This window comes from Bos mutus, chromosome 7, assembly GCF_027580195.1.
Source record: "Bos mutus isolate GX-2022 chromosome 7, NWIPB_WYAK_1.1, whole genome shotgun sequence".
Classification (NCBI taxonomy): Eukaryota; Metazoa; Chordata; class Mammalia; order Artiodactyla; family Bovidae; genus Bos; species Bos mutus.
In genome coordinates, this window is record NC_091623.1 from 101115852 (window position 1) to 101143039 (window position 27188).

General features: G+C 52.9%; 1 protein-coding gene across 1 annotated transcript in view; it reads right to left on the reverse strand.

The window, feature by feature from the left end:
* The window catches only part of CSF1R (colony stimulating factor 1 receptor), a 31579-nt gene extending 4785 nt beyond the window's left edge, over positions 1-26794 (reverse strand). The window contains exons 1-14 of the mRNA XM_070374622.1: positions 26581-26794; positions 21459-21716; positions 20740-21024; positions 18568-18704; positions 17747-17906; positions 13239-13425; positions 10406-10521; positions 10153-10273; positions 9890-10077; positions 8185-8300; positions 2666-2792; positions 2427-2531; positions 1881-1991; positions 1030-1192 (exon numbers count right to left, since the gene is read on the reverse strand). Of these exons, the coding sequence (XP_070230723.1) occupies positions 1030-1192; positions 1881-1991; positions 2427-2531; positions 2666-2792; positions 8185-8300; positions 9890-10077; positions 10153-10273; positions 10406-10521; positions 13239-13425; positions 17747-17906; positions 18568-18704; positions 20740-21024; positions 21459-21716; positions 26581-26629 (2123 nt within the window). The 5' untranslated portion in view covers positions 26630-26794. The remainder of the gene's footprint in view (positions 1-1029; positions 1193-1880; positions 1992-2426; positions 2532-2665; positions 2793-8184; positions 8301-9889; positions 10078-10152; positions 10274-10405; positions 10522-13238; positions 13426-17746; positions 17907-18567; positions 18705-20739; positions 21025-21458; positions 21717-26580) is intronic.
* Between the last annotated feature and the right edge of the window lie 394 nt (positions 26795-27188).

The following is a 27188-nucleotide window of genomic DNA, read 5'->3' on the forward strand; positions in this document are numbered from 1 at the left end:
CCACTTGCTCTTGAAATCGTGAAAATGGAAGAGCTAACACTTGACTTCTGTTTTCATTTCAAGTTGATCTGGCCTGAGTTCCCAGCCTGCTGAGGCCCAGCATGAGCCACCCTCTCCAAAGGGTGTCAGAAACTCCGAAGAGGAAGCAGATCCTGCCAGCCCGCGTGCTCAAGGTCACTGGATAGAGTGACATGGTCTCCTTCCCCTTCTGGCTTCCCAGGCTGGGTAGCTGACAGTGGTAAAATAGGAGCTCAGTGTATACCCTTCTCCTGATCCTGCTGCAGCTCCCAGCAGCCTGGCCCAGAAGCCTCACAGGCCCTGAGTCCAAGGCTTGCAGGAGAGCAGCGTGGCTTAGGTGAGCACTGGACAAGGCGGCAGCAGCAGGGTCCAACCAGGCTCCGCCTCTGCCTCTGACTCGTGTGTGACACAAAACTGGCCACTTCCTCTCTGTGGTTCCCCATGTGGCTCTGTCCACTTGCCTCTGGGTGGCTTCCAGGAATCACAGCATTACAGAGCGAGAGAGCAGAGACTCAGAGGTTCAGCCTGGATGGCTTCTTGGGGAAACAGGCCCACGTGGACCAAGGACCTGGCCACAGCTTGCCGTGATAACCTTGTGTTGGATGATACCTTCTCATCCAACAAGGAACAGACTCTATCCCACGTCCCCATGGCCACTCAAAATTGGGATGGGCGCTATGGGAGAAATAGGGCCGTTATCTCCAAGACTTGTCCATCTCTAGGGCCCTGAATGGATCTTATATGCACGATAAAATGATTAACACCTGACTCCACCAGACTGTGAGCTGCCTATCTCTGCCCGCTATCCTCCTGGAACATAGTAGGGGCTCAAATATTCCTTGGACAATAGGAATAAGTAGGAGACAAACTGAAGTGCCCACATAATATGGGTGGCTACTCCCCACAGCACGAGTGGGAAGGTGAAGACCACATAGCCACCCAACCCTGAGCTGACTTTGGGAATAGACACAGGGCCCCACCTCCCAGTCCTGGCCTTTGCCAGGATACTACCTGCGGATGTATTTCTTTTCCAAGTGGATGTTCTTGTAGCCGGTGCCTGCCTCGGGATCCTGGCCTGGACTCAGGCTGGGTCCCAGCATGGCCTCAGCCTTCCTTCGCAGAAAGTTGAGCAGGTCACCATAGCAACAGTACTCCGTGATGACCAGGACAGGGCCTAGAGCACCCAAGAGAGTGGGGTCAGTGCACCCTTAACCCACCACCCCACCTGGACAAGAATGTGGGGAAAGGGCAATAAGAACCTGGGCTGTGACTCTGGAGCCCCAGGTTCTAATCCTGCTTGTCTATAAGCAGCCCTCCATGCTTTCTGGGCCTCAGTGACCACATCTGTCTAGAGCAGAGGGCCCTCTGAAAAACTAGCTGAAGAATTCTTTCTTCAAAGGAAAACTAAGGCAGTTCCATGTAAGTCAAAGCTGCTATAGGAGAAGAGAATGGGGTGGGCTGAATCCCAACTGATCCTGGGACACTTCTATGGGCCCTGCAGTGAGTGCCCAGTCTCTTTGAGTGGGGGCTTAAAGTTAGATTTGAAGGGCCTCACTCCAGACCCACAGCATCAGACTCCCTGGAGTGGGGCCTGGAGATCTGCTTTCTTTGCTCCTTTTCCAGGTGACTCTGATGTCCACACATGTTTGAGAGCCACTGGTCAGGGCTCTCAGAACCGCCTGTCATCCACGAGCAGCTTCTGACCAGTCCAGGCGTCTGGCCTAGGAATTCAAGGGGTGCCCAGACAGGGATCCTACCTTCACTTTGTGGGGATGGGAAGGGGAAGATGGATGGCGTGAGGCCGCCCTGGGGCCCTCAGACACCCAAGATTGTGGCCCCGCATGCCTGCCAGGGCCCCTCACCTCCGTGGGTACAGGCTCCCAAGAGGTTGACTATGTTCTCGTGCTGGCCCAGGTGGCTCATGATCTTCAGCTCTGACATGAGGGCTTCCTTCTCGTCAGCATGCGCCGTGGCTGGGAGGTGGGGCCACAGAAAAAGGGCAGGACATGGAGGGCCACACACAGGAGACACAGGAGCAAAGCAGGGGGCACCCAGAGCGCCCAAGGTAATCAGACACCGAAAGAGGCAGAATAAATGACATGAGAGTTGTGGGGGGAGAGAGGAGAGGTGGCCTGTCACTGAACTGGTTTGGGCCAAGCTGGGGCCAAGCCAGAGCCCAGGGAGGCCTCTTATCCCAGCCCCTTTGGGGTTCAGTCAGAAGCCCTTCCACACCCAGGAGTAAAAGGAAGCCTGGAGCTCACAAAGGAAACAGAGCAGCTTCACCTGCGATCCCAGGCTCTGACAGGCCGAAAATGTGGGCGATGCCACGTGACCACAGGACAGACCGTCCCGGTGGTGTCCACCACCTCCTACCTGCTCCCCCATCCCCCAGCCCCTCCTGCACTCACACTTCAGCATCTTCACAGCCACCTTCAGGACAGCATCTTCCTTGCCCAGACCAAAAGCCGTGGCCTCCACCACCTTCCCGAAGGCGCCGGCTCCGAGGGTCTTACCTGCCACACACACACACAGCCTTCTCAGGTCCTGGGGTGCCAGAGGGGCCTCTCTCTAAGGGCCCACAGGCTTCCTGCCACCCATGCTGGCCCTGTGACAGGAGGGCGTGGTGGGTGCAGAGACCCCAGCTCACCAAACTGCAGGTTGTTCCGGGGGAACTCCCACTTCTCATTGTAGGGCAGCTGGGTGGGGTCGATGAAGGTGTAGCTGTTGCCTTCATAGCTCTCGATGATCTTCCAGCGCACCTCGTACTTGGGCTTCTGTTGGGGGGTGGGGAGGAGAAGAGGAGGAAGGGGAGGAAGGGTCAGCTGGGCCTGCCAGGTGGGTCTGGGACATCATCCCGACCCAGGAGGACAGGGGCTGGGCGGTCCCACCGCACAGCGCACGGAGGTGGTGAGAGGGGCCGGGTCACCCCGTGCCTATGGCACCGAGAGCCCAGTCCCTGTCTGGCTTGGCCTTACAAAGGGACCATCCATTCTTCAAGCCTCAGTTTCCCTAATTGTATATTGAAAGATTTAGGACCACGTCTGAGGGTCTTGACAGCTCTGATAATGGTAATTCCTGAGCTAGGAGGGAGGGTGAAACTATAGGTCCATTCACACACCCACCCTCCCATCCAAGTATCAGCTAGTTTATTTTCACCGGTGCTGAGATACCAAGTATAACAAGATTCAGCACGTCAACCATTCCTCAGTACACTGCTTGGTGGTGGTACGTACACCCACACTGTTGTGCAACAGATCTCCAGAACGCTTTCCATCTTGAAAAACTGAAACTGTGCTCACTAAACAACAGCTCCCCGTTCCCACCTCCCACTTATCTCGTGCATCTGACCGCCCCAGGTACCTGATTTAATTGGAATCATTCAGAATCTGTCCCTTTGTGACTGTCTGGTCTCACTCAGCATGATGTCTTCAAGGCTCACCTATGTGGTTGCCTCTATGGACATTTCCTCCCCTTTTGAGGTTGAATATTGCTCCCATCTAAATACTTCACCGAGCACCTATTTGTTTCAGGCATCACTGATTCAGAGTTGAACAAAACAGAGTTCCTGTCCCCTGGAGTTTGCATTCTAGTGGCTAAGACAGGCATTCCACTCAAATACATACATACATAGGACTGCAAATACAAAATGTAGAAAAAAATAGATTTTCAGATGGCTCAATGGAGACAATAAAGCAGGGCAAGAGGACAGAGAGAGCTGGGGACATCGGAAGACAAGTCAGGGAGGGCCCCCGGGGAGGTGAGAGGGTGCCGGCCAGGGGAGCAGCGGGGGAACAGAGGTGTGGAGGTGCTAAAGGTCCTGGAGAGGCTGAGGGGCTGGAGGTGCCATGTGGCTGGAGGCGAGCAGGCACAGTTCTGAAGGCAGGAGAGTCTTGAGGGCTGCCAGTCACTGAGTGAATTCTCTCAGTGCCAGGAGAAACCTCCTAGGCTTGATGCAGGTAAGTGATGCATCGGACTTTACAAAGTTAAAGGACAGACGGAGAGAGACCCCGCGCACACAACAGTGAGCAGCTGGCGCACCCAGACTCTCCATGCTGCTCCAACCAGCCGGCTAGCGGCAGAGCCTGCCCTACGGGGGAGTGGCTGCCGCTCTCGTTCCTGCCCAGGGTGGCAGCTGCATGGGGGCATGATGCCAGGGGGTGCCCACGAGAAGTGCTGATGGAAGACAGAGTTTAGGTGGAAAGTGGAAGCTGGGGTGGGGCGTTGGAGAACACCGAGGCCTCGGGTCAGCAGTCCAACTCTCTTTCCGGTCACTCGTGGGGCATGGAGGCCAGCTGGACTGTGTTTTTTAGCAGCTGGGCTCCTCCATGGGGCACCCTCCTCAAGGTGGGGGGAGCTCAAGTGGGTGCTGGGAGGAGGGTGGCCTGTGATTGAAGTCTCCTAGGTAGCCATCAGGAAGAACGTCCAGATGGTAGTTTGGAGGGAGAGATTGTAGTTAGACATAAGGAAGAACTTCCAGGTTCTGATTCAGAACAAGAGACTACGGGTAAATGTGAGGACAGCCATGGTAGAGTTATAGCAGATAGCCTGAAATGGGACAGGAAGATTTCCTGAGTGTCAGAGGATTCAAACCCTGCCTGTGGCTGCCTTTCCAACTCAAAAGACAGAGACAGCACCAGGAAGTATTCCTTTTCCTCTCCTGGCCACTTCTATCTCCAGGAGCCACTGCGGTGAAGGCTATCTTTTCCTCCTTGCCACTTCTCCTTCCTCTGGCCCTGCAGCTGGGCCTGAGTCAGCCGGGCAGGGGAGAGTGGGGAAGGGGAGGGAGATCAAGGCAAGCGAGGTTGTCTGGCTGGGACTTCAGCCTCTGAATCCCAGACCTGATCGCTGGAGGAAGACACCACTCTCTCCCGCCTGTCTCAGGCGCCCCCACCCCTCTTCTCGGAAGGCGGCCTCCCGTTCTGCCCAGCCTCTGCCGCGCCTGCACATGGCTCCTCCTATGGAGCTCCTGGGAGCTCCTGCCCAGACGGGCCTCTCCTTTGGGTGACCTCGGAATAGAATGCTGTCAGTGCGTGCCTGCAGAGCACTTCCTGTGAGTGGGCGCTGGGCTCCACACTCAACATGCGTCATCTCACTTATTCCTTGTAACGGGCCCGGCCACTTCCCCTTGCCGACCGAGGTGGGCATGGAATCATCAAAGTCCCCATGCGGGACTGCTGTCTGGGTGGGAGGATGCTTTCTGTCTTGGGGAGGGGAAGATCTGAACAGTTCTCACCAGAAATCTTAGGGACCCTCCTGTGTATCCCCTTTATGGCCCCCATTCCCGAGAATTCTAGCCTCTCCACTGCCGCTCCCACCATCCCCCTTGCTCCTCCCTGTCACTGTCATCCTTTCTTCCGCACGTCCCTCCTGCTTCTAGCCTCTAGCCTGCTGACTCCTGCCCTTTTCTCTTCCCCCTCAGCCCCCCTTGTGGTCTTTCTGGGGGCCAGAAAGGTGATGACTCAGCCCTGGGACAGAAGTAACCCTTCCCCCAATTGGGGCCACCCTCCCCTCAGGCCTGTGTAGTGAGGACAAGCCAGGCTGGCTCCCCAGGGAAGGGGCGAGGCTCAGAACCCCAAGGGGCAAAGCAAAGGACATTTTGACGGTAAGCCCTGGGGCATGGCCATCACATTAGGGTATGGCCATCTTGACCCCAGGGATGCCCTCCTTCTCTTGTTCTTGGGTGGGCTCAGGGGCCAGTTCAATTTCCTAAATGGGATAAGAGGTGCCTGCAAGTACACATTCCAAAAATGGTCCCTTGAAAAGAAGGTAGAGCGTCCCCAAACAACAACTGACCAAGGGGCCTGGGCAGTCCAAGGCAGAAAGGGCTGGAGGGGGAACTGGACACTTCTCTGGAATCTCTGCAGGGCTGGGGAGGCAGCTCAGTGGGGCGCAGGGAGGCAGCTTTCAGCTCCATATAAGGAAGAACTTTGCAACAGAGCTGCTCAGAGAAGGAACGGGAGGCCACGAGAGTGACCGAAGTCCTGTCCCCCTGGAGGTGGGCGAGCAGTGCCCGACAACCACTTTGGGCGTGTAGTCAAGGAGATGCCCAACCTCAGACAGCCCTCCAATCCCAAAATGTGTGAGCAAACTTAGCTTCCCCAGCCAACTTCCTCCTGGGCCCAGCATGTTCATCGTCCAGTCTGAGCGCTGTCCAAGCCCAGGATCTTGCTGAGTGTCCCATAGCCTGCAGTCTGCCAGTCAAAAGGTCTCATGGCCAGTGTCAGAGGTGGACCTAGATCCCTGAAGACTTGACCTGGGGCCCCAGATTCTGGAGGCTGCGCTCAGAGCTGCGCCCTCAGGCTGGGTGCTGATATGCACCGAGCACCCTGTGTGCCTCTGGGCACCCCTGACACAGCATCCGCCTGTCTACTCCAAGTCCTCTGCTTACACTAAAACCCCCAAGGCAGGTGCGGGGAAGAAAAGGCAGCAAGGGGCTCACAGGTGCACTATTCATTTGTAACTCACTTCATTCTGTTGTTCACATCTCCTGAACCTTCAGGATGGGGTCCATACCTCCAATGTGCCTCCACCTGCAGCCTCTTCCAGGCATCAGTATTTCCGGTGCTCCCCGTGGTCTTCCCCACTCTTTGTGCACACTGCCCTCTCCCCAGAGACACCCTTGCCCTGAATCTCCTCTTCCCCTGGCTGCCTGCCCCATGCTCCATGGCCAGTCTCACCCACGCCATGCTGCCTCCTCCAAGCAGACTCCTTTCCCTGCCAGCCAGAGACCATCCCTTCACTTCTGGCCTGCCGCAGCCTTCTGGCCTGGCCCTGTCAGTGCCCAACCACACCGGAAATGGTCTTTCATATAGACAGGCAGTGCAGCTAAATGGTGGAGACCGTGGGCTCTGGGGTGGGAAGCAATTAGGATTCTTGAGCAGGTCCTTCAACCTTGCTAAGCCCATTTCCTTATTGTAGAATGCTGACTGCTCTAGTCCCTGCCTCCAGATTGTCGTGAGGGTAAAATAAGATGACTTCATGTTTTGCAAAATGGTTTAGAAAATGACTGTTTCAAAACCAACCTCTGCCACTGGCCAGCTGTAGACTAGGGCATCTGTCTCAACCTCTTGGAACCTTAGCTTCCAACTCTGTAAAATGGGGTTAGTGATACTACCCACATGCCATGGTTGCTGAGGGCGGTAAATGAGAGGATACAGGTAACACATGTCATAAAAATGCCCCTAAAATCACTGCTCAATCACCGATTGAGCACTCAAAAGTGACAGGCAGGGTACTAAACATCAAAGTGCAATTAACAGCAGACTTGATTCGTAATAATATTAAATAATGAAGAGGAGGGGCTTCCCAGGTGGTGCTAGTGGTAAAGAACTTGCCTGCCACTGGAGGAGACATAAGAGACCTGGGTCAGATCCCTAGGTGGGGAAGATCCCCTGGAGGAGGGCATGGCAACCCACTCCAGTCTTCTTGCCTGGAGAATCCCATGGACAGAGGAGCCTGGCGGGCTACAGTCCATAGGGTCGCAGAGTCAGATACAACTGAAGCAACTTAGCACGCACAGTGAAAATGATGGGGACTTCCTTGCAGTCCAGTGGATAAGAATCCACCTTCCAATGCAGGGGATGTGGGTTCAATCCCTAGATGGGGAACTAAGATCCCACACGCCACGGAGCAGCTAAGTGGGCATATGAAAGTGTGAATAAGCCCATGCACCTCAACTAGAGAAGCCTATGGGTATCCAAAGAGCTGGTGTGCCACAGCTAAGACCTGAAACAGCCAAATAAATATTTTTAAAAAATAATGAAGAGGATGATGATGATCAGGCCTTCCCTCCCCTAGCTCACCTGCCACCTGACAGAGACACAGGCCTGGCCCCTGGGGCCCCTCTTGTGCCCCTGGAAGCCCCAGCTGGGAGAGGATCCCACCTTCACCCTCCCCGACTCCCCACGGCTCTCCTGGCAGCATCTTTCCTCTGTAATCCACGCCCTCACTTTCATGGTAGCAGCCATTTCCTGCACGAGACAGCGAAGCCTACGAGAGCAGAACCCCAGCGGCTTGAGTCTTGACTCACAGCCACTCACACTGACATACAGCAGGTGCCCACTGGAGAGCTCTCGTCGTGAATGGCCAGCCGCCGGGTGAGCGGTTGTGCCGGGTGGACCCTCGAGGCCCGGTGGTGCTGCCCCGCCCCGCCCCGCCCCGGCTCACCTGCTTGTACTTGTAGAAGAGCAGCAGCAGCAGCAGCAGCAGCAAGGCCATGATGGACATGCAGGCCACCAGCACCGGTGTGAAGAGGGGCTCATCGCGGGGCTGCATGGAGGCTCCTGCACGGAGGGGCGGACAGGGCCGTGAGCTGGTCCAAGGGGCCTTTGAGACCCCGGGCCCCACTGGAACAGGCCTGTGGCCTGGAACACGGGAGGTGCCCCCAAAATTCTTGTTGATTGAACAAAGTATCCTCTCAGTAGGAAGCCTACAGATCCTCCCCTAGCCAGGGGCAGGGAGGACCCCCCTCCAGCCCTGCTCACGCCCAGCTCTAAACCCTGCCCAGACTCACAGCCTCTGCAGCCAGGGGAGCCCCTCAGATCACGCAACCCACCCCCTGCCTGTGTAAGAAGCCTCTGGGGCTCAGCCACGACTTGAACCCTCCCCCAGTGTGGAGGCTCATTACCTACACCTCTGGCCAGCTTGGACAGAGAGACCTTCTGGACTGAAATCTGCCTCCCCAGGAGGTCCCTGTAGCATCCCCAAGTGCCCTCTGGGACCACACAGCCCTCCGAGAGTCTGAAAGTCAGGCTCATGGACCCAGGTCTCCTCTTCCCACATCAGTAGCCCCAGTTCCCTTGATGCGTTGGGAAGGACCTAATTTCCACCCCCTGGCCAGATCAGCAGCATGAACCTGAGACTCAGCCTCACTTCTACCTCTTATGAGGTGTGAGAGCAAGCCTGTGACTTCTCCCAAAGCCTCAGGTTCATCACGCCCCAAGAGGGAAGGCAGGCTGCACTAAAGCAACTTCCTGGGGTTGGGTGAGTGTACTGAAATAGTGTCTGCAAGGGGCTTGGCACGATGCCTGGCACAGTGTAAGCCTTCAGCAACATGTTGGCTTTCTTATTTGTAATATAGGATCACCAGCTTGGGACACAGCCGCCAGGGCAGCGCATGTGGAACTGGGACTCCAAGGCTAGGGCACCAGGAGCCCCTTGGAGCCAGGCGGAGGCCCCATTCTGTCCTCTCTGGGCCTGGCACACAGTGGGTGCCGAACCTGCTTTTCAGAGGACCGAGGGTGCTGTGGCCCTGTACAGTCTTGGGCCTCTCAGAATCAGACAACTCACCCACATGCAGCCTTTGTGCAATGCAGAGAGGGATGAGTCTTCCTCCAGACAATGCTGCAGTGGCAGTTGCCCCCCACCCCCACCGCACAGCGCCCCGGGTGGAAAGGACTGTCTCTGATGGAAGGGAGTCTGGGAAGGATGGGAAAGGCCAGAGTGGCTGGCCCTCGGTTGGGGGCAGGGCCTGTGTTCATTAGTCGCCTGTCCCTGTCACTGTAAGCCCGGGGGAGGCCCTGTTCCCCTGTGAGTCTCAAATGCACACTTGTGAACTAATGAGTCAGCTCAAGCGCAGGAATAAGGGCAGAGGGGCCAGATTAGGCTGCTGCTGCTTCAGGCTGCTTTCTGTCTAGATCTCTGCTTCCCCTCTGCCCTTCTCCCCCTACTACTTCCAGCCCTCTGGGTTCTAGACTGCCCATCTTGCTGCCTTTGGTCACAAGGGGCCTAGAGTCACACGTGGAGAGCTAGACTTGGTATGGCTGGGATCCGCTCGGCACTGAAACTCTGGCCCTTGGCTCCCAGGAGTGGCTGGGGATAGTTCCCTGGGCACCCCTCCTGTCGCAGCCTGGAGCAGGGGTCCAAGGCTCACCTACGGAGATGGGCCCCAAAGCCCCGGAGGTGTTCCCCATGCTGTTCTGGGCCCTGCACTCGTACGTCCTGTTGTGTTCCAAGGTCCCAGGGGTCAGCAGGCTCTGGACGGTCACTTTGTGGAAGGGCTCCTGGCGCAGGACATCAGGGTTCGGCTCCTCCAGGACCAGCACGTGGGTCTTATCACATCTGGGAAGCACAGAATGTGGCCAGAGCTTTGGGGTGCCCAGCCCCTGAGCCCAGGTGAGGAGGGAAGTCACTTACCTGTTGGTGTGGCTGCTGCACTGCACCCACGTCACATTGGGCTGGGGGTACCCGGAGGCTTCACAGAGCAGGGCTTTAGAGCCATTGGAGAGGGTCCACATGACTTCTACTTCCGGGGGGTCTGAGGTAGAGAGGGTCTGAGTCTCCTCGCCTGACCGCCCACCCTGAGCCTTCTCTGCCCCAGCCCAACCTCCCCCAGCTCGTCTATCTCAGCTGCCCCAGGGACCCTGTGTCCCCAAGCCCTTCTACTCACATAGGAGGGTGAGTTCAAAGGTCAGGGTGTCCTCGCGTCTGGCATTTCTAGCCTGGAAGGAGTAGAGGCCGGCCTCGGAGGGCTTCAGGCGAGGCAGGGTGAGCTTGGAGGTGTATCTGTGTGGGAGGAGCAGGCCGTCTGGGGTGAGGACAGAGGGTTCCGAAAACCACCTTAGAGGGGGTGGTTTTATTTTTGGTCGGGGGTCTGGGGCACGAAGGCCTTGGCTGAGCCAGGTACCCAGCCTGGGTCCACTGAGACATGGAAAAACCACCAACCCGATTTCCTGAATTGCCTCTCTCATCCACAAAGCACTTTGGTTCTGAGCTTTAGTGGAGGCAGTGTCTATACAGTGCCAGTGCGGGGAGAAGCCTCACAAGCCTCACTGAATGGATCTACTTTCACCACCATCACTGGGCTAAACAGTCCTCACTGAAAACACCAGTACCTGGTCAGCTTCTATCCCCAAAGCGCCAGCCCTGCCAGGAGGGGCTTTGAGAGGGAAGGGAGGCAGGATGCAGCCAGGGGGCTCTAGTCCTAGGATTGCCATTTCCCAGCTGTGTGACCTTACGCAAGGATACTTAACTTTCTGTCCCTTTGCTTGTTTTTCTGTGAGCGTGAGGGATCTGTATTCAGAGAGCCTAACTCATTGCAGACACTTGCCCCTTCATTGGAAAATACCTGCAGCCATTACTAGACTAAAACCCATGGTATTTACTCAGCCAGTTCATTGGTATATAGAACCCCTCTACATGTGTCAATTCTTGAGATAACTAATACCTGCTTCTTAAACTGAAAGAATTTAACTTTTTGCATGAGTCCAAATCACCATGATGAACACACCTATCACACGGGCTCAGTTTGGTGCCCTGTGCTGAAAGGCCCCAGATTACCGAGTTCAAGGGCACCTCTCTGGTTCTTTTCCACAGGGTCCCTATTGCTTACAGACCCCTGAAACATATCCATGGATCAGCCCCCTTCCTGGTGTCTGCAGACTCCATTTCAGAACTTCTCTTTTAGATGAGAGGAAGCTAGAAATCCTGGCTGGAAAGGACAAGAAAGGAACTAGAAGAAGATGAGGACAAAGGAACATCTTTGTTGATTCTGTTGATCAACAAACAAGAATCCAGGAATCAAAGAGGTTTGGGCTTCCAGAGCTAGAAAGAGAACTCCAGAGAGTTTGGGAGTTGGAAGATGTCTGAGGATTATCTACCATAGAGATGGCAACAGATCTCCTCTTATGAGCCAATTATGATGGAAATGTAGCCTCAAGACTATATTGAGAAGGACTCTGAGGCTGTATTTAGACATCACACGAAATGGTTCTTAACTGAATTAGGGCTGTTCATCACAGTTGTGGGAGAAGATGTGATAGCATGTGATCCACATTTCTGCTGTCTTTAATGGACCTGTACTCTCTCATTCAAATGGTAGAGGAATAGATAAAGAAGATGTGGTATGTATATACAATGGAATATTACTTAGCCATAAAAGGGAATGAAGCTGGGTAATTTTTAGAGATGTGGCTGGACCTAGAGACCATCATAGAGAGTGAAGTTAGTCAGAAAGAGAAAAATAAGTATCGTATATTAACACATACATGTTATATCTGAAAAAATTGGTATAGATGATCTTATTTATAAAGCAGAAATAGAGACATAGAGAACAAACGTGGATATCAATGGGGGAAAAGGGAGATGGGATGAAAGGGGAGATTGGGATTGACATATATACATTATTGATACTATGTATAAAATAGGTAATTAATGAGAGCTACTGTATAGCACAGGGAACTCTACTCAATGCTCTGTGGTCATGACCTGTATGGGAAAGAAGTCCAAAAAAGAGGGGATATGTGTATACGTACAGATGATTCGCTTTGCTGCGTGTAGAAACTAACACAGCACTATGAAGCAGCTATGGAGGGAGTGTGCCCACGCTCAGCTATGTCTGCCTCTGTGACCCCAGGGACTGTAGCCCGCCAGGTTGCTCTGCCCATAGGATTTTCCAGGTAAGAATACTGGAGTGGGTTGCTGTTTCCTTCCTCCAGGAAAAATTTTAGAAGTAGAACAGGGTAGAGAAATGATTATTTTCACACTTGTTATCTGTGTTCCTCCTTAGGGAAAAAACTCTCTTGTTTAGAAACTGCCTGGTTAGGTCACTTTGGGCAGGAAAGTAAGACCCTGAGGAGAGAGTCCACAGGAGACAAAAAGACATTTCTAAAATGCTCTGCATGTAGAGTACACAGGACTCTGGGAGTGGAGGGTGGGGGTGTGCACAGGCAGACAGACCTTCATAAGAAGAGTTTTGATCCAGTGCAGAAGAGTAGCTGGTGAGAAATTCTCAGGGGTGGATGGCCACAGGTTTCTAAAGAACTTTTGATGTATCTGTGACTGAGAGATATTAATTCCCTCTAGTCCCCCAAACCTGTGTGTGTGGCTCTAGATACCTCGTGCAATTGCCATCAGGAGTGTGACTCTGAGTGGAAATCATGGGGATGGCCTTCTGCATTTGGATCAGTCACAAAAGAGGAGAATGAATAAGCTCAGGAGACCTTGGGTGACCGTCAGAACGCACACACCCAAGAAAGGATAGAATTCTTGAGGACGTCATTTAATTTCCCAAGGATACAGCACAAAAGATACGCTAATTTCATCTACATCTCAAACACAGATGACTGATGTTGAGGCTCTACATAGTCAAGAACACTGAGCCCTAGAAATGGGAAAGGGCTCACCCCCTAGTCAAGGTTGAGACAGGACCCAAGTGTGCTGACTCTCTTAAAGCGTCCTCTGTCTGGCTGTGGGCCATGCAGATGGGAGCTACTGGGTGGTACCTGTATGTGTTGTTCGTGGTTTCAAAGTTGAGCTTGGGCTGGGAACCAAAGAAGGGACCCTCATAGGTCCAGTTGAAACTTTGCAGGCTTGGGTAGGCCTCCACCTTGACTCTGAGTTCAAGCTTTTCACCCACGGCCACCTCTTGGAGGAGGTTCTGCTCAGAGGTTAAGTTCAAGTAGGCACTGTCTGGGAAGCAGAATGCACAGAAATCTGGAATGAGTGGGAAGATGTCCGTCTGTGTGTTCATTTGGTGATCCACCTGTGGAGCCAGTCTTTCAGCTGGGCCCTCCCTGAGTAGCTAGCATGTGCCAGTCACACAGACCTGACCTGTAGCCAAAACGTGCCCTCTCTCATCTTTTTCCCACCACTCCCACCCCTCTCAAAAGCTCAGGGCTTTAAACTCTTATCTCCAATTTCCTGAAAGAACCTGGGCAAATTCCTATCTTCCTTGGCACCTCTACCTCTTTTTTTATGTAATAAAGAGATTAATAGAATATATCTATCTTGTTATAACTGTATAAAATGTTTTCTAGCAGCTAAAAATGTCCCCCTTTCTGGTAGTAGTTTATATTTCCCCTTTTTCTGGTAGAAGTTTAATCAATGCAACTTCTATATCCAGTTCTAAAGTGGGCATGTGACCCAGGCCAACCAATCAGGGTGATCTGTGCCCTTTGGATCGTGATCGGTTGTGGGTAGGAATGAGTGAGTCCATGGCACTCATTCCTATGGTTTCTGTTGGAACTGGAGGAAAAGAGAAGTTTTCATTCCACTGGGGTTTCCAAGCTTGGTGCTGCCCCACAAGAAAAATATAGAGCCAAGGGTTGGAAAACAATAGTTTCTTGTCCACATCTGAACATTAAAATCCAGCTGTCCCAGAAGCTCATAACCATGTTTTGTTTTGTTTGGCTTTAGCTATAAGGCCAATAAAATCCTCTTTTGGTGAGGCCTGTTTGAGTTGATTTCTGCTACCTACACCTGAATTCTCCAGTATTCTTGCCTGGAGAATCCCATGGACTGAGAAGCCTGGTAGGCTACAGTCCACGGGGTCGAAAAGAGTTGGACACGACTGAGCGACTTCTCTTTCACTTTCACTTTATGCCCATCTAGCCATGGCCCCTCTTCCTACTCACATGTGCACACACAGACACACACACAATCCTCCACCCATCTTGGTGTTCTCATATCCTCAGAACACCCCACAGTAGTTCCAACCTGGGCTCTCTGCTCAAGTCATTTCCTCCACCAGGAACCCCATATTCTTCCTTTCTTCTCTTTAGACCCTTCTCATTCCCTGAGACTCCCCCATCAGGGAGACTCCATCCATCACTCCAGGGTAAAGGAGTGCTCCCTCCTCTGGATTCGTTTTGCTTTTTTAAAAACTGAGGTATAGTTGATATATATTTGATAAGTTTCAGCTATCCAACATAGTGATTCACAATTTTTAAAAGTTATATTCCATTTAAAGTTGTTAAAAATGATTAACTATGTTCCCTGTGTTGTATAACACATCCTGTAGCTTATTGATTTTATACATAAAAGTTTCTACCTCTTAATCCCCTGCTGCTATATGGCCCCCCAACTTCCCTCTCCCCACTGGTAACCCCTAGTTTGTTCTCTGTGAGTCAGCCTCTTTTTTGTGATATTCATTAGTTTGTGGTATTTTAAATTTTTAAATTTATTTATATTTAAAGGATCTTTTCCCCAAGTTTTACTTATTTTAAGTTTTTGGCTGCATCCTGCAGCGTGTGGGATCTTAGTTCCCCAACCAAAGATTGAGCCCACAGCCCCTGCATTGGAAGGTGAAATCTTAACCACTGGACCAGAAGGGAAGTCCCTTTGTGGTATTTTTAAGATTCCACATATAAGCAATATCGTATAGTACTTGTCTTTCTCTGATTTATTTCACTTAGCAGGATACCAGCTGCCGCCCTTTGAGACTGTACAGTCATTAGGCACCACATCTACACTGCTTCGGGCTTCCCTGGTGGCTCAGTTGGTAAAGAATCTGCCAGCAGTACAGGAGACCCAGGTTCAATTCCTGGGTTTGGAAGACCCCCTGGAGAAGGAAATGGCAACCCACTCCAGTATTCTTGCCTAGAGAGTCCCATGGACAGAGGAGCCTGGCAGGCTACAGTCCACGGGGTCGCAAGAGTCGGACACGACTTAGCGATTAAACCACCACCACCACTACACTTCTTCATGCACCTGGTCCTCCCTTTAGGTAGCTGTCTTCTCTCTCCAGGCTTGTGAGCTTTGAGGGCAAGGCTGTTTTTCTTCTCTCTTTCTCCCTTAGCCAGCCAGCCAGCCATTCATTCATCCAAACTCCATCCACCTCCCATCACCTCCACCGTATCCCTCCCTAATCAAGCCACCATCACCTCTGGCTCAAACTAGTAGCAGGAGTTTCCTAACAGTTTTCTGGCTTCTACCCTCATCTCCCAATAGACAGTCCTCAACAAAGCACCAGAAAGCCATATTACATCTTGCTACCCTCAAGTCAGATCATGTCACTCCTTTGCTCAAACCCTCCAATGGTATCCCCTCTCAAGAAGAAAAGCCCAGGTCTCACGCTGGCCTCCCGGGACCTTCTCCTTCACCTCTGACGTCATCATGTACTACACTTGCTCTCAAGCTCCACCCAGCTACACTGGCTGACTTACTCCTTGCATGTGGTGAGCTTGGACCCACCTTAAAAACACTGCTTGCCCTCTGTCTGCAGCTCTCTTCTCCAAGATTCTACATGGCTTGGTCCTTCACCAACTTCGAGTCTTTGCTCAAATGTCAGTTTCCCAGTAATCTTCCTTGATGATCACCCGATTTTAAGCTGAAAATCCTATCCAATTGTCTTGTTCATAATTTATTTTGCTTATTGCTTGTCTTCTCCCAACTAGAATACAAATTCCATGTGGGCAGGACATTTTCTCTCTCATTAGTAACTGGATCCCCCGCATTAAAAAGGATCTAGCGGGAAGAGTGAAGGAAAACAACATCCGTTGACTGACTACTGTAGGTCTGCACTACAAAATGGATAGAATTAGAATCCATAACTGGGAGACAGTTTACTGTTCTCTCCTGCTTTAGCCCTCAGAGCTGCTGGCACAGGATGGGCCCACAACAGAGCTTAGGTGCTCCTGCAAGCCTGATGTATTACTTGTTCTGTGAGGGTAATGATTCTTAGGCTCGCCCTCCCGCCTCCCCTCAGGCTCCCAGCTTAATACATGAGGTGTGGCCAAGCTGGAAGCACTCTGAACCTGTCCCTACCCTGAAGAAGCTGCCCTCTGCTCCCGATTCTCAGCCCAGTGACTGTCGCTGCCTCCTCCCCAATCACTCTGGTCATCTTGGCTCCTTTCTGCTTTGTCCCAGCAGCCATTGTCCCGCCTAGATTGTTTTGGATACCAGACTCTCCGGGGTCCCCACCATAATCCAGCACCCTTCGCCATCTCTGGCCTGGACACCACGTTAACTGCCCTGATGGGCCTCCAGCCTCGAGTCTCCTATCCAATCCACATGACACAGGGCAGAGCTTTCTCAAATGACATCTCCTCAGGCACACTGAGGGTTTACTCTGTGCCAGGCCCTGCCCTAGTTAGTTCAGATATATTCAATGAATTCTCAGAGCAAACCTATGAGACAGTTACTGTTAGGATCCCTATTTTGCAGATGGGGAAAGAGTTTAAGCAACCTACCTACATCATTGGTGGAGGTAGGCTGGAATGTGGCTTAGGACCGCGGGCTCCTGGCCACCACTCCTGCATCCTCTCTGCCATCTGATCCCATCACTCTCCTCTTAAGACCTTTGACCCCCGCCCACCAGAGATGATGCAAGCTACCCATTCAACTTGCTCTCGGATACTACCCTCCGCCCCGCTTTCCTATGACCACCCCCCGCCACCCCTTCGTGTCCCTGCTGTCGTCAGTTTCTCTGGATGCCTCAGATGCTCTTGTTCTCTTTGCCTTTGAGCCTTGCATATGCTGTTCCCTCTGCTGAAATGCTGTTCCCCTTCCTTCCCCTCCCCTCTGCCTGACTAACCCACCTCCATTCTTCTGGTCCCAGCTTAGAGTCCATTTAGTCCAAGCCTTTGTTGGGGAGTCCCCCTTGGTGTTCCCAGGACACCTCAGGCTTCTTGCATGCCCACCCAGGGTGCCTGCTGTCTATTCACATGCCCATGTGATGTGAGTCCCAGGCATGCAGGAATGAATGAATGAGTGAACAGCAAAGTCCAGGAGGGACCTACTGGACATCAATCCCAAAACACAACAAAATGATGCTGGAATGAGATGCAGCCGTGCACTGTGGGACCTCCAAGGTGGGAGAGAAGGAGGACTCTGAGAATCAGAGGGCTGACACAGACATGGCTCCTTAGCCAGGCTGAGAAAAGGGGGATTCTAGTGAGCTATTCCAACAGTGTCTACTCCTTTTTTTAACATCAGCTCCCTCTTTCTCAATCCCCATAGGCACCCCCTCTCCCCAGGATCTGTGCTGACCCTCCACCACCCCGATGCTCACCTACCACCCGGAAGACCATGGAGGTAGTGTGGACGCCCCGGGCATTGGTGGCCACACAGGTGTAGTTGCCAGCATCTTGGAAGCCTACGTGATCGAGTTCGAGAGTCAGGACTTTTTGATAACGGTTGTCACGGAAGTCGGATTGTTGAGAGATTGCGAGCTGCATCCAGAAGGAACAGAAATGGTATACAGAGGTCATTTAGGAATTAGAAAGAGCTGGGTTCTAATTCTCAGCCTTTAAGGATTACTATGTGCTTTTCCTTGGGCAGGGACTGAACTGTGAGCCTCAGTTTCTTCATCTGCAAATTGGGACTGACACTGGCCCATGCTTCTAGGGTTGTAGTGAAGAGTAAGTGAGATGGAGAATGCAAATGGCATAGGGCTATGCCTGGCATGCAGAAGGCATGGGGAGGAAGTATGTTCTTAGAAGTGGCCTACTGCCATTTCCTCCTGAGAAAACTCCCTCTTTCTCTCTTTAGAGTTTTTCAGAAATAATTCTTACATTCATGGGCCTCAGAAGTGGCCTTGGAACCTCTTGCAAAATCAGAATTGAGCTGACATGTGCCTCTTGTCTACAGGCTAGGGCAAAGGTCATGGGTCAAGGGGGTGGAATCCTGCCTCCTCCTTCTCCCATTACAATGTGCAGATGCAGGAGCCTGAGACTTGCTTCTGCATCATCTACTGACCAGCAGTGAGACCTTGGGTGAGTTATTCCTCTCTCTGGTCCTGAGCTATGCCCTCAGCTCCCAGTGCCACCTTGAGGTGGGGCCTGGAGTGCCAGGAGGACAGGCAGGACCCCACCCCCTCCCCCAGGTACTGACTTTTGTGTCTCCACGTTGAAGGAAGACGTCAAAGTTGACATCAACGTCACTGGCTGAGCACACGATCTTGGCAGTCTCCCCTTGAATCCGCACCAGCTCTTCAGGCTCCAATGTCAAGGTCGGCGGTCCTGGGATGACTGAGATCAGGGGAAGGCACCCATGAGCACCTAGGCCAGAGCTGCCACTCTGCATTCTGCCATGGGCCCAGGCTCCCTTCCCAAAACCTGGGGGGCAGCCATGGCACCTCAGTTTTCCCCACAACAAATCCCATCTCCTAAATGGACCTTGAAGAGTCCCCTTGGCTCCATCACCAGCGCCTCTCCCCAGTCACACCCTTCCCCTCTGCTCTGGACTCCTGCAGCCACCTGGAAGGCCTCCCTGCTTCCTCACAGCAGCCAACTGTGAGGCCAACAGCAGCCAACGTCAGCTCCCTACAAGGAAGACTGGATCATGCGCCTCTCTTGTGCTAACATTCAGCGGCTTCTCATCACTCAGACTAAAAGCTGCAGTCCCTCGTACCTCCCCAGACCCTGCTCCCAACCTGTATGCACTTGCCACCCCTCACCGCTCTGCAGCCACGTGGCCCCTCCCACCCAAAGATGTGCCCTTGCCCTTCCCTTTGGGAATGCCTGATCCATGCAACAACCACACTTTGACTGGTTGTTCTCATCCTTCACATCTTCAGCTCAAACATTCCTCAGAGGGACCTCCTGTCACAGGTTAGCTGAATTAGCTTCGGGCTTCCCAGGTGGCACTAGTGGAAAAGAACCCACCTGCCAATACAGGAGATGTAAGAGACTTGGGTTCGACCCCTGGGTCGGGAAGATCCCCTGGAGGAGGGCGTGGCAACCCGCTCTAGTATTCTTGCCTGGAGACTCCCAGGATTCCCGTACCCATATCTCTTCAGCTTGGTTTCTTGTTCATCACATTTATTTGCTTTCTCTCTCATCTGTCACCACCAGTAAATGCAGGTGGTATCCCTAGTGTGGTATGCCTAGTTTAGGCACAGCTAACCCAGTGCCTAAAACATGGCGATAGTGGTTTAATCGCTCAGTCGTGTCCGACTCTTGTGACTCCATGGCCTGTAGCCTGGCAGACTCCTCTGTCCATGGGACTCTCCAGGCAAGAATACTGGAGTGGGTTGCCATTTCCTTCTTCAGGGGATCTTCTTGACCTAGGAATCGAACCCAGGTCTCCTGCACTGCAGGCAGATTCTTTACCAACTGAGCTATGAGGGAAGCCCTAGCCTATGAATTAACATCTCTGGCTGTGGCTGTTGTTGAAAGATAACCTAACTCCGTTTTACAGGGTCAGATGCTAAGGAGTGCACTCATGTCACAGAGTCATGGTGAAACGAGGGCCCTGGGATCCCTCTGCAAGGTGGGCTGTAGGGAAAGGTCCTGCCTGGCTCCTCTGCACACAGAGTGGGTTCCCTTGGTTTCCTGGACAGGTTTCGTGGGCTCAGGGCACAGGCCCTTGGGCCAGCCCTGCCACTCTGACCCTGGCCTCATTACACGTGCTTGCTTCCTGTCTTAGGCTCAGATTCTGATCCTGCTGACTCACACCAGTCCTCCCAGAAACCAGAATCCATCTACCAGCCCAGCAGAAACAAGGGGGAGCAGACAGAAGAGAGACTTCAACACCACTGATGCTGATGCCGAGGCGTCCCATGCACCTGCCATCATGACACCCCATGGCGTTGCTCACGGTTTCCCCCCTCTCCTGTGTTCAGCACCCAGCACCTGGTGCGCCCCAAGTAGGAATCCATGTCTGAAGGGGTGGGAGAGCTTTGGGCCCTCCTTCCATTCCTGGAACATCTGAAGCCTGTTCCCAGCTCACGACTGTGGACCTGCTGTTTCCACCTTCTCATAAGGCACATTTCCACTCAAATAAAATGTCACTCTCTCCACGAGCTCCCCACGCCCACACATTCTATTCCACCACCCAGTTCAATGCTTTTCATAGCCTATTTCATGACCTGAGACTACCTTGCCAGTTGAGTTATCAGCATACATGTGGTCTGCCTCCCAGCACCTCACACCTCATGGTCTTGCTTCAGCAGGTGCCCCATGGATGATGCAGGCACGACTGGAAGGAAGAGGTGAAACAAAGCACCCACCCTTACTTCCCCTCCGCCAGGCACCAGCTCTCAGGTCGTCCCTGTCCACGCACCTTTCTGAACTTTAAGCCGGATGCTGAGGGACTTCACCACCCTGCCAGCCACCCGAACGCTGCACTCGTAGTCCTGGCTCTCAATGAACTTGGCCTTGTGGATGGTGAAGCCGTACCAGGGCGAGAAGGAATAGCTGGTTTGGCGCAAGACAGACCGGCCTCGCACCCGCACCAGCGAGACGCCCGCCTCCAGTGCTGGGTCAGTGAGCAGACAGGGCAGCAGCGCGTCCTGACCCTCCAACACCGTCACTTCCTCAGCCAGGACCCTCCAGGGCCGAGCAGGGTCTGGGGAGCATGGAGATACAGGGTTACAAAGACGCCCCCCTCCGCCAGGCTAACCGACCGGTCCCTGGACATTGGTGACGGAGAAGCTCAGAGATGCTGTTCATTTGCCTGAGGTCACATAATACCAGGGAAGCTCAGCTGATGCTTGGGGGCTCTGGGGCAGGTCCAGCCCCACTATTTAATGCTGTGTGATCTTGGGCAAATGACTCAGCCTCTCTGAGCATCTGGAAAATGCGCAGAAACAAGAACCTTCTCACAGGGTTGTTGTGAGGAATGAAATTAGAAGCACTGCCACAGGTCCTTGTTCGTGGCAGGTTCTCAGTAAACGTGGAGTTGGCTTATTATGATGGCTCAGGTCAGGGCCCAGCCCTCTTGGCCGTTCTTGGTGGGCCTTGCTGGGCTAGTCCTCTTGGGAGGGGGCTCATAGTCCTCACCTTTGACGTAGAGGTGGATAGTAGCAGTGCCCGCCAGGGGGTCTCCAGGCTCAGTGCAGCGGTACGTTCCCGTGTGTAGGAAGGTGGCATTGTTCGTGGTGAGGATGCTTCTGGGGGCGTCAGAGTCCAGAGTCCAGTAGGGGGAAACGGGGCCATCCCACTTCACGCTGCCATTGCTCATACATCGCAAGGTCACCGCTGTGCCTGGCTCCACCACCAGCTCAGGGCCACTGGGCTCTATCACTGGGACCCCCTGACCTGGTGATGGGAAGTGGCAGATAGAAGTGAGGGCTGAGGTGACATCCCGCTGGCTGTACCCTGCCTCTGAGCTGGGGGCTCTCTGGCAGGCTGCTGCTGGTTCTGGGGTTCAGCTACAACTGCAGGACCAACTCAAACACGTCCCTGCCCCTCTCAGGTCAGTCACTTCAGGCCCTGCCCCAAACCTTCTGTGATGGACTGACATCTCTGATGTCTCTGAGAGAAGGGGACTGAGGGCTTTCTTGGCCTCCCACCCAGCCACTGTCCCGTGGGGGCTACCGCAGCCTCTGGCCTCAGTCTTCCTGGCCATGACTGCGTCATTCTCCCCAGGAGTGGACTCCTTCAGCCTGATGTAATAAATGGGCTGCATTCCTGCTACGAAGTCCAGCACCTAGCTCAAAGAAGGGGCTTCAAACAAGCAAAAGTGAAAGTCGCTCAGGCGTGTCTGACTCTCTGCAACCCCATAGACTGCAGCCCACCAGGCGGCTCCTCTGTCCTTGGAAGAAAGAAATGAATAGAACGTTCATGGCAAAGTGTTCTGAATTAATTCACACGAGGAAGAAGAAAAAGGGGCTTCCCTGATGGTCCAGTGATTAAGACTCTGAGCTTCCACTGCAGAGGGCATGGGTTTGACCTCTCCACGTGCCACACAATATGGCCAAAAACAAATAAAAATGCATATACCTTTAAAAAATATTTTAAAGAAATAAAAGAAGAAGACAAGGGGTATGGGATCTTGGCATGGCAGAGTTCGAGTCTTCTGCTGTGCCTTCTCTCATCACTGGACATCTGGTCTGTAGCACAGTGGGGAGGTTCAGAGGCTCTGTGCCTCAGTTTCCCCATATAAAATGGGGACCAAAATTGTACCCATTTATTGGGATGTCAGGAAATTTAAATGCACAGAAAGCTTTAGAACATCACCTGTCACCAAATATAAATAATTCAGCAAAGGTTAGCCATTCTATTTACTATCTAGTCTACCCCCAGAAGCCCACCCTAACATCCCAGCACTGCTGCGTTTACTAGGGACAATCTCTTTTAAGGAAAATTTTCTTGAAGGAGAAAAGAGAACTTGAAACTCAGGCCCTCCGGGAAGAAGGCCCGTTGCCTCTGCAGTGTCAGCATTTTTCCAGGGCCTAAAATAGGGGTAAAGGAGGGAAGTGAGAGCTGATTCAAGGACTTGGAGGGGCTGCCAGGCGCCCTCCAGCCTGTGCAGGCGGAAACACATTGCTGGTACCCGGCCTAGCCCCCATTTCCGCTCAGCCTGCAGTCCTTCTCCGAGGGAGGCTCTCACTTCTGCTTCCTGGCCACTGTCCCCTTTAGGGGAAAGACCCCCTCACCCCTTGAAACAGGCAGTACCACCTGCTGGGCACTGGCATATCCCAGGCTGCAGGACCCGGCTCTGCCACTGACCTACTAGGTACCCCCCTACTGAGTCTAATCTGTCTGTCCCAGCGATGGGACCATGGACATCCCAACCCTGAAGGAACCAGGCAAATTCAGGGACTCTTCATCATCTTGCACAAAAGCTTCTTCTTAAAAAAAAAAGTGTATTTATTTATTTGGCTGCATCATGTCTTAGTTTCAGCACGTGAGATCTTTTGTTGCAGCATAAGTGCTCTGAAGCTGCAGTGTGTGGGCTTAGCCGCCACTTGGCATGTGGGACCTTAGTTCCCCGATCAGGGACTGAACCCATGTCCCCTGCATTGGAAGGTGGATTCCTAACCACTGGACCACCAGGGAAGTACTGCACAAAATCTTCTTAAATGGGTCTTTCCATTCCACTGCACCCTGCCCTCACTACAAACCCCAGAATCAGAAAGATCCTGTCAAATTATTTCAGGATGACTTAATTTATGTTTTGATTTTGTACACATCAGAGATGTGCAGGCTTCTGATCTGCATAAAGGATGGAGTGACCAGAGGAATACTGCGGAAGCCGACACCTGGGGGTTGTAGCCAGGCTTCCCTGTGCTGCTGACCCCCAGGGAGAGGGGCAAGCATCATTTTTGGCAGGCTGCTGGCAAGTCCCAACAGAGCAGGTGCTAGCCTATTACTGCTGCAGCCATGCAGGGCATCGGGGTTGGGGTGGGGGACTGGAGGGAAGAGCTTGATTGTGGACTCATGTCAGCCAGTCGTCGCTCAGCCATGTTTGACTTTTTGCGATCCCATGGACTCTAGCCCACCAGGCTCCCCTGTCCATGGGATTCTTCAGGCAAGAATACTGGAATGGGTTGCCACTTCCTCCTCCAGGGGACCTTCCTGATCCAGAGATGGAGCCCGAGTCTCTTCCATCTCCTGCATTGGCAGGAGGATTCTTTACAACTGTGCTATGCCAACCTGGGTCCAAAACTTGGCTCTACCCTGCTAACTAAGTAGGCTGCTTAACCTCTGACCCTCAGGATACTCTTTCAATGAGAACAATCCGAATTTCCACCTCTGAGAGGTCCTGGGAGGATTCAAGGAGGTGATAAACAACCTCTGGCTGAGTCAGCTCTCCTGTCCCGTGTTATTGCTTCATCTACTACTCTCCTAACCTCCTCTCTGATCCTGACACTCTGACAGCTGAAGTGCTAACTTTTAAAGGTCACAGCCTATGCCTGTAGCATCCCACGGTCTCAGATTCTGTGACTCTGTATTTCGCTTCTGCCCCTGCTGGGTCTCACGGTGCCTTCTCCCTCACCCACCCCAACCCTGTCCTCTAACTCCAGGCTCAGCCTCCTGGAAGTGTAGTCAGAGAGGCATTATCTTATTTTGTCCTGTCGTCGCAAGTATTCATGCAGGACAGGGCTGACACCCTCAGCTTCCGCTCCAGCTGCCCACTGCTGGCTTGACAGGAGGGAAGGAAAAGCTTGCTCAGGCCTTTACTCCCTGGGTGGGGGCTGGACCCCTTCTGCCCCTTCACCCCACCATCTCAACTCCCCAAACCTTCTCACCCCCTCCCACTTGCTTGGGAGACATCCCTCATCATCAGCTCCCAGGGTGTGCCCCCACACCCCCACCTCTCCCCCAACACATACATACATACATACATACACAAACATATACACACACAAAAAAATAGACATACACACACATACACACAAACATACACACACACACACATACATGCACACACATACACAAATATATACACCCATACACATGCAAAAAATAGACATACACACACAGAGACACAAACATACACACATGCGCACACATACACACACACACACACACAGCATGCCAAGGTTTGGGGCACAGCCTCCTCCTTGGCCCTGAGTCTTAGTGAGTCTCTTCTGGTCTCTAGGGTGCAGTGATTCTGTCTCCCAACTTCCTCACAACTGCCCCTCATTCATCACTGGTCTACTGAAAAAGTAGGCTTCCAGCCTGCAGTCCCCATTTCTTCTTTCCTTTGAGGCGAGATGCTGGACAGCCCCTCCATCCCCCATCAGTCTCCCATAGGCATTTTCTGGGCAGGAGGATAGGACAAAAGAGTGAAATAAAACCCACAAAGCTTTCTAGGATGAGGGGAATAGTGTCTATCTTAATTGAGATGGTGGGGACACAAGCGTATATACTTGTCAAATCTCATCACAGGTACACTTAAGAATCAATGCTTTCTACTACACATAAATTCATCTCAACAAAAGAGAACAGACTTGCAAGCCCAGTGGAACTGACTGGGCCCAAAAAAGCCCTTCAGTGGGCCATCTCGTCCTCAGGGACCAGACGCACCTATTCCTCAGGCTCTTGCAGCCACAGGACTGTGGGAAGGCCGGAGATGCTGCTGCCTTCCTACCCCACCCACAGTCCCCATCCTTCCCCAGCATTCCTCCAAATATGCAGCAAAATTTAGGGGCTTCCCTGGTGATCCAATGGTGAAGACTCCACACTCCCAGTGCAGGGGGCATGGGTTTGATCCCTTATGCCGCATGGAGTGGCCAAAAGAACTTAACATGTGTTTGTCGGGCCGACTGTAGATACGAGTCCAGCACCCAGCCCCCAGCCTCAGTTAGGGACCCTCCTAGCGGGAGATCCTGCATCACTGATGCTGTCGGAGGGATGGGATTCGGGTGGGGTCTGCTCCACAGCTCTCTGTCCTGAGGCCCCGCAGCCTGTGTCTGTGATTTCAGCCTAGCAGACCCTCGCTGTCCTCCCCTGAGACAAGCTGCTAGCCCTGTACTCTCTCGCCCCAAATTTACCTCTCCTGAGCCCTTGGCCAGAGAGGCTAACCTCTTACCTCTCCTTCTGACCTCTTGCCCAAGCCACCCAAGGAAGGACCACTGCCTCTTCAGGCCCCTCCAAGTCACATCCTGCCTCATTCGCCTCGTGAGTCCCACACTGGCAGTGCCAGCGGAGCCACAAGAGGCTCTCAGGGCCTCTCTGCTCAGCGTAGGTCTGGACCAGTGGGACTGGCATCTCCTAGGAATTCGATAGTCATGAAGAATCTCAGATCACCCCTGAGACTGATAGAGTCAGAGTCTGCACTGTAACAAGATCCCTGGGGTATCTGTGTGCACAGTGGGGTTTGAGGAGCATTTTGTCTGCTCCATCAGCCCCCAAAACATGCTGTTGACCGTTCAATAGGCACTAAAGAGTCCCGAGGGCATAGGGATGTGTTCAGGACACACGGACAGTCACCATCTGAGCTGGGCCAGATCCACAGCCCTGGCCAGGCTGCTTCCACCTAGTTCATACCCGCTTTCCCTCCACTGCCTTTCTGGAGCAGACACCCACACACCCGCAGTCCAGGGTTGGGGAGATGAAAATGCGGAGTGGAGACCCTAGTGACGGGCAGAGGTTTAGAGAATCCTTCCCTTGGAACCCTGTCACAACCCTGTCCCCACCCCCTGACCCCCCAAAGCTCTGGTTCTGCTCTTACCATGCCAAGCTGTGACCACCAGCAAGATCAGCAGGGTCCGTGGGCCCATGGCTTCAGCAGGAAAGCGGCAGGCTGACGCAGGGCTTGCGGCAGGGCAGAGAACCGGATTCTCAGACACCAGCCCTGACGGGACCAGACCCACTGGACATGTATTCCTCTCCACTAGCACTGGCTGTTTGTCTTGTTTTCCTCTTCCTCCTTCTCCTTGGGCTGATCCCCCTCTTCCTCTTTTAGCTAGGCAAGGCAACCACAGAGTTTGGAAATCTTGGTTAAAAAATAAATAAATAAAGACATGCCCCCCAGGGGGCGGGGTTGGAGTAAGGGTAGAACTGCTAAGTTCAGAGCCCTTCTGAAGCCACCTCTAAGGGGCCCTAGGAGAAGAGACATGCCCAGTATTAGGCAGTTGATTGTACATATGGGGGGGCTCCAGAGCAGCAGGGGGCTCTTGCTAAGTGGAAAAGGAAGTTAGGTTGGTCTGGACAAGCCTGAAAACAGATAGTATCAAGAAGCTTCCATTTACAGGACACTCACCAGCCAAACCTTTACATACCACTGTCCCCTTTTGTTCCCATAAAAATTTTATACAGTAGGTACTGTTATCATTCCCC